At 41.0% G+C, this 12,847-nt stretch overlaps 1 protein-coding gene across 2 annotated transcripts in view; it reads left to right on the plus strand.

Annotated features, from left to right (window-relative positions):
• The window catches only part of ntrk3b (neurotrophic tyrosine kinase, receptor, type 3b), a 79,727-nt gene that overhangs the window by 4,896 nt on the left and 61,984 nt on the right, over nucleotides 1–12,847 (plus strand). For both annotated transcript variants that reach the window (XM_067248934.1, XM_067248935.1), the window contains exons 2-3: nucleotides 9,550–9,624; nucleotides 12,075–12,146. In XM_067248934.1, coding sequence (XP_067105035.1) covers nucleotides 9,550–9,624; nucleotides 12,075–12,146 — 147 coding nt within the window. The remainder of the gene's footprint in view (nucleotides 1–9,549; nucleotides 9,625–12,074; nucleotides 12,147–12,847) is intronic.

Here is a 12,847-nt window from a genome sequence, read left to right on the forward strand (position 1 = left end):
ATAAGGCCAAGGGAAGGAGTTATTTGATCAAATATTACAGATGCACTGTTTGTGAAAGTTGTCAGCTGAATACTTTGACAAATTACAAAACATAGTTCCTTGTTTTCTGTTTTGACTAGTCCTTGATGGAACCGCGGCATGGTTGATCAATCATATACAGTGGCCGGCCTCGACAGCTGTCTGGCTCTGTCAGCGTGAGATATGATGCCTTCTCCTTTCCAAACAGGCCACTTCCTGTAGTCATTTGGTGTACAGTGGCTTAAAGACAAAAACTACAACATTGACTGCACAGTGAGAGACTACATGAAATGTTTGTGCGTGTTGAATTGCTCCATAGTGTCAGAAGATCCAGTGTGCCAGGATTGCTGCCAACTCACTTGTCACTTTGAGTGTAGCTTGAATGATGAGCAGACGAGTCTTGTGCTTTGGAACTCATGCATGATTGTTTGTTGTAGCAACAGGTTAGATACGCTGAATTTGATGAATAGCTTTGTGTGTGTATACGTATGTTTGGTACATTGGTTGTGCTTTAGTTTTGTGTGAATGTACACATGCAGGTGTGTGTGCCTGTGTATGCATGCATGTGTGTACCTGTGTGTGGTGTGTGCATTGTTGCATGTCAGAGAGAGAACTGCCAAACAAATATACCTCTACAGACCTGCAGGCTCTGAGATCCCTCTCTAAGGTAATTGGTTGACAGTTTACTATTGGATGTGAATACAGTGTGATGAGAAGGTGTTGTAGTATTCCACATCGTTGCCAAGAAAACAAATACAAAAATGTTGGGTGCATTTTCTAAAAACCCAGTTAGGCTTAATCCTACTCAAGCCTACAATGCAGAAAATCCACTGCCCCACCCCCCACCCCCCACCACCTTCTCCATGTCTATTTTCTGCTTGTGTCCCAGTAAACCTGGAGAGTTGAGGTGCATTGATTTGCACTAGGAAATGGGATTATGGAGATGTAACCTTCACTGAGTCTTTATTGCTGCAATATACCCAGAGTGCATTGGGGCAGTGATGAAAGGACACCATAGCAGAGCACTTACTGTTGAGACCGCACCTGCAACCCCTATTTTTTTTTCTTCTTTTTCTTTTTTTTAGGACCTTCTCTTTTGTGAAATATTGAACACTAAGTCCTTGGACAAAAAAGTCTTTGATCTTTTTGGGGGCTATTCTACGTAATATCGTCCCATTCTGGTGTTTGAGGAAGTGCTGTTCACATTATGTTGGTAGTGGGGGAGGATGTAACTAGTTGGAAGCAGGAAGAAGGAAGCAGTTTTTGGAAACAAAGCCCACTTTCCATAACCTAAGTGTTGGCATTTGCATTGAAATAAACAGCTACTATTTTGACATCACTATAAATACAGTCAAATTCAAAACACATTTTCAACTCAAACCCCTCCTTCTCCTGCAGGTGTAAAATGTCTCTGGTCATATTTTTCAGTCAACATGAATATGCTAATTAATTAGTGGTTTAATTAGATATGAGTACTCAGGTGCTGGAGTGATACACACAAGATTCTGTTTAACCTTTCACTTTGATTTCCCCCAAGCCTAGATTGTAGTCCACATAAAAATAACACAACAACACTCCATGTTTGAAGCAGTGGTGTTTTGTAGCCCTTCAGAGCACCAAGTTTCAGAAGATTTTGTTTAGACCCAATGTACAGTATATGTTGGGTTTAGAGACATTCTTAATAACTTCATTTTTGATTTTGGTATGCTGCTGTATCTTTGAGTTGGATAATATCCACATGAACTGTATGTATAATTTGTTTGGATAAGATGTCAGATCGACAAGTTCTTGCCTTAAAACATTATTGTCTGTTTTGCAGTGTTGTCCCTGTGGTCTTCGACTGCATGAATTATACATCTAAGCTGACTCCTACTATATCACTGCCATTCTATGCAGAGTTTCTTCAAGGTGGAAAATGAAGGCTTGTCTGGGAACAGTGTGAGAAGTATGAGTTGGCATTAATGTTAGATACACAACTTAAGGCTATGGGGACCAAAAAATTAGCCACAGGGTTGGTTTTGACGTGCTGACATGGAGAGTCATACAACATAAATTGAGGTGCACAATACATGACTTCAATTCATGAGTCATCAATACACTTGGATCTGAAATGGATATTGTAACCATAAAGGAGTTCCTAAATACTGTAAGTGTACTTGGTGGGGGCGTTGATTGCAGAAGGGTGTCCGAAGCATATCATCTCCAGCCAGGAGTGTAAGATCAGACGATCTAAAAGGTCAGACACACTGGCAGGTGTGTTGAATGTCAAGGTCTGCCAAATCTTTTCTCTGCATTCTGCAAAACTGTACTCATATTTCAAACCAACCCCAAAGCACTTAAGGACTACATGTTCTACTCATTGTACCCCCCCCCCCCCAATAACACACACACAATATACTGTAATGACAGCTTTTAAAAGTTAAGACTTCAGAACTAAGAGCCAACTCCTTGGTTGTCAAATTAATCTCATCAGTGTATGGAAGGTAGCAGAGCTCATTACTGAGCACCTCTCTGATCAGTTCCATAATATCTCTGTGATCCTGCTCTTTTTTAACCTAATTGAAATCCCCAGGAGAGATACCCCATAGCTGTAAATTGATCATATCCTGAAATTGGGGGAGACTAGTTATGTGAAGAAGCTGCGCTGCACTCAGGAAGTCATCTGTGATGTGGTAATGCATGGTCCTTCGTTCTTCCTGGGAAAATCAAGCCAGGATTGTGTGATCCCATTGTGTTCCGCAGCCTTTTTTAAATATGTGCTTTGTACTGCAGTATTAGGTGAGGGTGAACGGGAGCAGACGCTGCACACAGCACAATACCAAATACCTCAGCCCTGGACTGTATGACCTCCTTTTGAAGCTGTTTGCATTGTTGTCTGCACCATTTCCTTCCTAATGCACCTAATAGCACACCTTCTCAATCTAGTCTCTACCTTGTGAAGATGCATTTCCAGTTTTTTTTCTTCACCTGGTACAAGTGCAGTGAGGCTTATTTAGCAAATGGACATGATTGCTTCTTGTCATTTGAAATCAGAAATGTGTCCACTACTTTACCCTTAAATATCAAGGATAGTATACAGGCCGTTTCTTTCTATTTAATAGTGAGTAATGGCTTTGGACATAACTCTGCCCTTCTTTTAATTTTGTTTCTCGCCATAAGTGTTTACTTCTTTCGCAAAGCAAAGACAAAAGTGTGTCAGGACAGACAAAATGCTGGTTTACTAACCAGATTGACTGCTTACAAACAGATGAATCAGGGATCTAAGTGCGTCAGCAGACACATAATTTGGAGCAAGACAGCCAGGGTGACGATAAAACTTGCTAGTGATTGATGACACAAGGTTGGCATTTGCATCCTTAGGAAGTGAAAAAACGATCCTTATATACTTCAGACAGCGGAAGATCATGCGGAAGTTGAATCTTTCGTTTGTACTGAAATATAATTTGAAATATGGAATTATAAGCAAATAGTTTGATAGGTGCTATACAGTAGTTTAATCCTAAGTATAAAATCAAAGCATATTATCCAAGGGATTGTGTTCAACTTTATTCTATTCAATAACTAAAGGATAAATCTTTTATCACGTTTATTTGACAACTTCATATATTTGAACCCTCTGATTGGCTTCTGTACAATGTTTTATCCATTTGCGTTCAATCATTAGTCCAACCAGCTGGAAGGTCTTTTAAACACATTTTATATCCTTGGTTAAAGGTTACAGATTTGCATGCTGCATGACAATTTTGGCAGGAATCCAGAACAATAGAATCACTTATTTAATTAAAATGTAGCTTACAGCAGTATGCAGGACATGGTCTGAAGGAGAGTTGACATGAAAACGTTGACAACAGCAGAAAAACCTGATTAATCTTGTTATGTTTTTGTTTTGGTCACGGATTGGAAAACTTGCCCTCAATCATCCAATTACGTTGGCATGGTCAATGAACCCTCAAAGTAATAATGGCAGTTTGACAAATGTCAAGGTCTTTGGATTGGTTCATTCACCAGATCAGAGGCTCACTAATGAATACTAGAATAATTCCTGTTTTTCTCCAATACTGGGATTTCCTGCAGACTACTTTGAAAGTCTTGACTTTTAAATTAAGAAATCTAATCCATCAATAAACATACTAAATGTAGAGAGCCTTAAGTATTTAAAATGTATTTTCTTAGTCGGTCACTTTGCTGATTGAGAACACAAATTAATACAAATGTAGACTAAAGTAATATGATGTTTGAGGCATCTTCTTTCCTCACCCCTGTCCCACTATTATGAGCGAGTCGACCTCTCTAGGCCATCTTAATAAATACGATTTGTTTGAAATTGACTTTCTTGGTAAGACAAGCAAAAATCTATAATATTCTTCAGGAATCCAGAAGCAATCAAATGATGTTACTGAGAATGAGAGGGTTCTGATTGCCAACATAAGTATTTAGGTTTATTACAGTAAAACTGGCTGGCAGAGGAGGGCTCTCCACAATAGTTCTAATTTCCTGGCACCGAGCCTTGACAGTTAAAATCATGGAAACTCTTCTGCATGGTAACCTGATAAACACTGCCACCACAATGCAACTCCTTATTTTTATCCTCACCATAACCCTGCGATGGATAATTAGAAGGGACGTCTCGGGCCTGGGAAACCAGTGGATGTGAAGCCAAGCTCCTGGGCCCTGTTTTCAGGGGCAGAGTGTGCCCAATATGATTAAGAGTTTGCTTCATGACAGCAAATAAAATTAGTAGTGTTAACAAGAATATAGCGCTACAACACTCTGTCAGAGGGGTTTGGCCCAGCCACACATGCTGACTGTGTAACTCATGTAAACAAAACAAGCCTATACCCATTCTTCCTCAAGGAAGGATGCTTCAGGGAGCGATTAGTTGTGGTTGCCGTATTGTTTTTTAACCTGCAGTTATATTATTCACATACAATTTGATTTGACTGACTAGTGAGATCATTGATCATCTGTTTAGGTAATGCTCCTCTGAACTGGCTTAATGTGTAGTCAGTGTCTATTGAAGCAGTATAGTAGAAGTGTTTAAGATGTAAAGTAGTTTGTGTTTCAGTATGTCAAAGCTTTAGCGGGGGGTGGGGTGGGGCAAGCCGGCGGGCGGGGGGATCATAGTCTGATGACTCCTGGCAAATTGGAAGCTAATTATAGTCATTTTCATTTTGGGCAGAAACGAGTGCTTAGTCATGTGCAGAGTGTAGATACATTTCAGAGCACGCCTCGCCGCATCTACGTTTAGCACTGCCAAGTTTACCCTCACGATTGAATGAGCCTGCTCTGAGGGTGACGCTCAGGGGTTTAAGTATTTACACCAAAATCCCAATCTGTAAACCAATGACAGAAGCTTTTGGGCCAACCAAAGGACGATGACAACACATTTGATTTATTAAGACACTTTTTGTGATTTTTCCATTGCTTCACAATTAAATCTCAGAGTATGCATTCAAAGAAACAGGAATTTCCCCCCCCCAAATGATCAGACTTTGAATTGGCGAGGAAACTGCTGTACATGTGGATTTTCACACAATACCATACATATGACCGTCTCCTTACATCAACAAACACCATGGCTGTGATATGACAAACTGTATTGTACTCGGTCGCTTGACTGTATAGTACATTGACTATTTTGTGTAGAGAGTTCCATGTTACAATGGTGCCATGATGCCGAGACCACACAGTTAGTGTTGGCAGCATCCAGAGTTGCTGCAGGGAAGGAAGGTCAAAGGGCATTTAGCTGATGTGAATTGGCAGGCTGAGATCTGTCTGTCATGTGATATGACCAAACCAACAGGTGGCATCCCAGAAATACAACAAGTAACGTGTTTTCAGTCCTGCTGTACAGAGTGCTGAGAAGCCTACTTTATAATAATATTATAAAATCTATAGTATAGATGTAGACATCTTGATCGGTACACATAAAATATACTAGAATGTAAAATTGTTCTGGATTACCGGTAGTACATATAACTCCACGCAAACAATTTGATTGGTCAGTGGGTCCATTGGTCAGTGGACTTGACCAATTGAGTACTTGTCCCCCATTGGATAGTTCCCTTAGAGACCTGCAATGGAGCTAACCAATCAATTGAAATTTCATTCTCAGCATTTTTCATTTCTGTTGGTATTGATTCAAATCTCTTTGTTGTGGTTCTTTCTCTCTATTCCACAGTTGCCTCACTTTTTCAACCTCAATTGCTGGTGAATTTGGGGCATTATCTTAAGTGCTGAATCCATAGCTTCTGAGGGTGGAATCATTTCTAATGTAGTCGTAATTTGGTCAATTTTGACTGTCACTTTGATATCGATATCATATTCCTCACCCAGCAGTGCCTACTGATATAGCAATTGAGAAGAATTCTTACAGCTCGCATGGTCAGTTTTTCATACTTTTCTTAAATGTGTCTCGTTAATATTTTTTCAGTCTATATTTTCCCATATAAGGTGTGTCTGATGATGAGTGTCTAAAACCTGTTTGTGTGGTGGGGGTTGTTTCAGGCACCCATATACATCATCGTCTGTTCTTGTCCCTTTGTCATGTTACAAAATACATGTCAACAAGTCCTAAACCATATTCTGCCTGGTGTCAAATATCAATGATCATGGAACAGCCCTCTGTGAGACCTGACACCTTCCTCCAGAAGCTGCCTGGCATCATGTAGCATGTGGATCCACAGCACTGAGAGCTGGATTGAGCTCCTCTCATTCATATGTGAACAGGGGTCCCAGTTGAATTTGTATATTAATGGGAATGTTGGAGGCCATTTTCCAACCTGATTTTGCTAACAGATGGGAGGCAGATATCATTTCATAGGCACATGCATTAGAAAGGAAGCCCGTGCATCTGTCTGTGTGTGTATGTGTGAGGGTGTGATTGCATTTGCATAATGAAGATGCAACAGGCCATGCGTTTGTCTTTTGTGGAGGACACACAGAGAGAGAGAAAACGAAAGAATCAGTGTAATACTTGACTCCCATTTACAAGTTGTGAATGCCTAATGTACCTCATGATTGGTTTGGAGGATGACTTGTTCCAACGCATCAAACACACTGTAATCTGTAGACCTAGACACGCTAGCCACCCTCCCACTAACGGCCCTGGTCCTGTCACAACTTGCTTCTCAATGGCCTTCTTTTACATAATCAGAATGTCTACCTCAGACTGTGTTTACCATGGTTCTATAGTAAAGCGAGTTCGAAGAACAATGGGTGGTCTGATTGATGCTAGCGGTTGTATTTTAATCTAGATTGGAGCTTCACTACCATCCACCCACACTGAAGGAGTGTTTCACTGCTTCTAGCCTTTATGAAAACAGCAAAGGGAGAAAAGAATGTAGATCAATGTCCCGAGAGCACTCCCAAGACATTCTATTTTATTAAACATTTTCCCATTAAGGAAGGAGTACAACTGTTGTACATCATTCCAACAGAGTCGTAAATCACGGAGAGACAGCAGTATTGGAAACAATGGGGGGAATCAGGGGAGATTACGGGAAAAACAATTTGGGGCCTCTTCGATGTTTGTGTAGAGAGTCTCTTGACAAGATTTTGAAATAGATTCACCATGTGTTGCCACCCTGTGCATCAAATGTGTTCCTCTGAGCTGGCTGGAGTGGGGATGCTCTTCTGTTTCTGTTGTATTTGTCGTTATTCTCTAACTTGAATATATGTCTTCTGAAGGAACATATCTGGTAAAGGCATTATCAAACTCATTCCCCACGTTTCCCAGCTCCCTCGTTAATTGGAGTTTCCGTGGTTTCTGGTTTGTTTTACTGCATAACAGCCGTCTTGGGCTTTTTATCTCTGATCGCATTGATCTTGATATGTGCTGTTTATATCTTCAAGGTTTTCATGTTGGAAAAGGGTACTCCTATAAAAAAAAATCTTCAAGGCGTTGTTGTCAATTCACAGCACATATTACAGTATTAGTTGGCTATTAATTAGGAATCAGATTTGGGAAGTAGCCAAAGTGTCTCGCCACCAGTAACGACAGCCCCATTGAACAGTATTCTGAAGTAGAAAATTCAAGTTGAGTTCATAAGCAAGTTCATATTTTTATAGAGATAACAATCGAGTCTGGATTCTTTCAGTGGCAGTGTTTCATTTACATCTGTGTCATTTGGTGCATTTACTTTGTCACAACAAAGCCTCAAGTTTCCCTGTGAAATCTATACACCGCATACCAAAACAATTCTAATATATCATGCTCGTACGAATTGCACAAACACACGTGTACAGACCCTTTCTCTGTGCTCTACGGATGAGCTCCCAATGTGCAGGCTTCATTTCTTGTGTGCATTGGTCTGTGGCAACTGCAGTGCTGCAGCCAACCAACCCCTCTGTTGTGTTCTGCTGGGAAATCAGGATCCCTCCAATGCTGTGAGAAACCAAAAAGGAGTATGGGAAAAACCCCTAGCCCTTTTTCATGGTGTACCACATCACTGCTCAGCTACTCGCCACAAGATCACTGCTCTCTCAGGACCGACTGTCTTCAATAACATTCATCGAAACATTGCAGCACTGGACTGGTGTGTGTTTGTGTGTCTGCGTTTGTGTGTGGCTTATGTGTGAATAAGCTGAAAGTAACAAGGATACTGTAGTTGTTACCTTGCTGGGTATTGTTTAAAGATGGTGGTGATCTTGGGAGGCCTTTGGTTTTGAACACCTTTCAGATGTCCTCTGGATGTGTATGTCTTGCTTGGCAGCTACCAGATTCCTTCTGAATAGACAATCAGCTCAGGCAGCTTGGCCTGACATTTGGTGAATGTAAATTACTCAGTGTTTTGACATGGGTTAAAGAGATTGATTTGACATATGATATTTAGGATTGAACGTGTGAAATAGAGGTGCATTTCTGGCTTTTAATCATTTCTCACTCTCTCTTTTCTGTCTGTCTGTCTGTCTGTCTGTCTGTCTGTCTGTCTGTCTGTCTGTCTGTCTGTCTGTCTGTCTGTCTGTCTCTCTCTCTCTCTCTCTCTCTCTCTCTCTGTGTCTCTTTCTCTCACTCTATTGACAATAAAGCAGTCACTATGACTTCGGTATCATCAAGACCCCCCTGGTTACCTCTTCCAACTCAATGCTATTTTTGTGCTTTTATACACAAATCATTTACAAATACTCTCTTACCTTGAAGCTAATTTGCAAGCGTATGCACACAGTTGGAGGCACTGCCTTTCATGTTAGTCTCCCATGACAATTAAGTTATAGGGTCCTCTGTGGGGGGCTGATACTGTAGTGTCTGTATAAGTTAAGTTGTCTGCAGTTGTAATTTTCCCCCCACACTTATATAAAGCTTCAGAGACCTTCTTAAATCTATCAGAAGCCAACAGAGCATGCTCTGTCAGAACTAGCTATTTAAATGAGTATGGATTCACAAAACTTTGAATATACCCTTGCATGGTACTTAGCAACATAAAGAGAGAAAAAAATCTCTGCTATGCTGCTATTTCTACTACATATTTTAGTTTTTCTTCACAGATGAATAAAAATGACTTTTAATATACTCTTTTTTCCTTGTTGCAGACATATAGAGAACTGGACGGGCCTCCAGACTCTTAAAGATGTGGATATGGAGCTCTACACTGGACTACAGAGACTGTGAGTGTAACTACTGAAGCCCTCTAAGGGCCCTTGTGTTTATTCCTAGTTGTTTGTTTTGGATAGCTCTAAACAATTTGGGAGATAGATTTAATCTAGCCCATCGGAGGGAGAAAGAGGCCCATTACCAGCTTGCCTAGATCTTTCCAGGCTTTCAGATCTACAAAAGTGTTGAGGGAGTAGTTGGCGAGTTCGTGGATGTGAGCTGGTTTTGGATAGTGCCAGGGTGATGAATACTTCACTGCATTGCACTCACAGTGGTGCAGGCAGCCCAGGGAAGTGGGAAGTGCCATTGTAACCTGCTTTGTGCCTTATCAGTGTTTGCGATCAAGCTGACTGCAGTAGAGAGCTGAATATTTGCTGCCCACAGGGAAACAGCGAAGCAGCCATAGGAATAAGCACATGTGGCTGTTGCATCACAAGCAAGACATCAGGATTTAATGGCCAGTATTTTTTCCAGGCTAATTCTTTCAGGAGATGACAAGGTGTTAGTCTGCAGGCGAGGCGAGAGGGGAGGAGGGTTTGTGACTGTATAACTGATGCTAATACAAGCTGATCTTTAAACAAGCTTTTAATTCTCACCCAGTCACACGCAGGCAGAACATCCCCCTCGCTTTGCTTTGCCACTGATCAAATAATGCTAAAAAGCAGCGGGTAAAATTGAATTAAGGAGGCCCTTGCTTCTGCGTTGCTTTTTTTTCTTCTCTTTCCGTGTTTTTTTTTCTTAAAGCAATGTTACCCTGTCTTCTTTCCTTCCCTCTCTACCCACACACTGTGTCCTTACACTCTCTTCCATTCATGTCCCTCCTCTCTACCCACACACTGTGTCCTTACACCCTCCTCCATCCATGTCCCTCCTCTCTACCCACACACTGTGTCCTTACACCCTCCTCCATCCATGTCCCTCCTCTCTACCTCCCACTCCCTTTCCCCTGTGAAGAACATCCGTCTCTTCCTTTCCTGCACCCTGAAGACAAAGCTGGCCTCTTCCCCCGCTCTCCTTGATCCCTCATCAGGGAGGCCAAGTGCAATATCCCCACAGATAAATTAGCATTTTTCTCATTACCATCTCCTCTCACCTGCCGCCTCTCATCGGGACACTCCCCTCCTACGCCTGGAGATGCCGTTCTGGCTACCCAGACCTTCCGTGGCGTTGGCAGGGGCCACCAAGGTCGGTCAGCCGAACGTGGCCCCGCTCAAATCTCCTCTTCTTTCAGAGAGAGCGACATTTGAATATAACCAACTGCAGGGACATGTGACAAGGCCATAGGGCCGGTGTTAATTCTCTCACAGAGGCTGTCAGAGTTTGGTAGGCCCTGTGCTATCTGTGTCACTGTCCTTGACCACTAATCTGTTTTCACTGTTGGGGAGCACTTTTTATAATAGGTGCTCAATCTGACCATGTAGCCACTGAAACCGTGTCATGTCGTTACTATAGGCTTATTCAAGCTTAAAATCACATTGCTAGCTATACAAATGCTCGGTCTAGAAATCCCTACAAATGCAAAATAATGCATATTTGGTTTTTCCATCAGTTAGAGGTTTGGTGATTGGGTTCACACAAACAATTTAGCCAACAGGCATTTTAATTTATAATGCTGCTTGCCATATATGGCCTGATCTATTTTAAATAAACCCTCCCAGCTATTGTGAATTGTAAAGTACACCAAGAATATGTTGAAATAGCTCACTGTGTGTGGGCTGTCGCTGGGTGTTCACTATTCAGTGAACAACAGAAAGTGTATTAACAGTAATCAGTTTTTACATCCCATTTCAGTAATGAATGGCTCGAGATCAGTGCAGAACAGCAGTGATCAGAGGAGAAACGATAATTGGCACCAGCAGCTAAAGTAGATGGGCATACTGTGTTACAGGGCCTCCCGATGATGTCAATGACTTCTTCAAGAGAAAATGGTACATGGAGATGAGCAGATTAGATGTCATTACTGGCCTAGCATTACTTATAGGCTATCACATAGAATAGTGTCTAGCACATACAACAGTTCATTAGCTAGGTTAGCATCATTCTTAGCCAAGCACTAGTGAGTTATCCAATAGTGCATTAGCTAGGCCAGCATTATTGTCCCCAACAGCACATATACAAAAGTATATTATCGTTGGCACAGGCCTCTTAGTTACCAAACAGTAAATTACAGTTAATTTAAATGCTTAGGTAAATAGCAATCCATGATCCTATTTAAAGGTATTGATTGACAGTTAAGTATGTTGGATTAGCATGCTGCTAAACTGGATAGCTAGTAACTACCAACCCCAATAATTTTAAACATTGCATATATGAGGAGGATCCTTCAAGCTGAATAGGGCCAATGCATAGATTCTTTTGAAGTAATGATTTTCAGCATCCCATGAATACTGAATATTTTAAAAGTAAAATTAAGATAATAACTAATGCTGAAACCTTAAACTGAGTGTGTATATGTCTCTTTCAGAACGATAATGAACTGTAATCTGCGGGTGATTCAGCCAAGGGCGTTTGCTCAGAACCCTCATCTACGCTACATGTAAGTACATACTTTGAACTGTGATCACTGCCCTTCCTTGGTTTAAAAGTGTCACCGCCCAGCCTCGAAATGATCTGTTTCTGGGAGATTACACATTTGAGCAGTTGCTTTCTTATTGGTCTATATTGTACCTGGGCCAATTTCAGACATCAATGACACTCTTAGAAATTAATTGAGATACGCTTGATTTGTTTCACAGTTAAAAATGTTCAGACCATAGTTTTTTGTTTGCAGTGGCAAACAAGCTATCCTTAACCAGGTATTGGATTACGAAGAAATCTAATTATTTGCAAATAGTAATTGAATCAGCTCTACGTTGTATGTTAGACCACAATATATTGTGAAGTGGAAGAATGCTGTAACACAGCATAGACTCAGTTATCCAAGTAACAAGTAACTTGGAACTTGTTTTTTGACTCTAACCTTGTTTTTGACTATCTGCTATGTTGAAAACAACTCCTCTGAACTTGCTGGCAAGGTGATTACCGGTACAAGTTGCCTGTTGAATTGTAGTCATAGGAGACTTGATGGTACTGATATTAGGCTGTGCAACATTGTCATTGTTATTTCTAAATTTTCACCATGTCACATAGTAAATTACAGCACCATTTTATGACACAGATAATTGAGATCCTATTTGCTCAGTTTTTTTGTGCAGAAAGTAACTCATCAAAATTGAATCAAAAATGTATGACTTTATG

The sequence above is a fragment of the Osmerus mordax genome, chromosome 13 (assembly GCF_038355195.1).
Source record: "Osmerus mordax isolate fOsmMor3 chromosome 13, fOsmMor3.pri, whole genome shotgun sequence".
Classification (NCBI taxonomy): Eukaryota; Metazoa; Chordata; class Actinopteri; order Osmeriformes; family Osmeridae; genus Osmerus; species Osmerus mordax.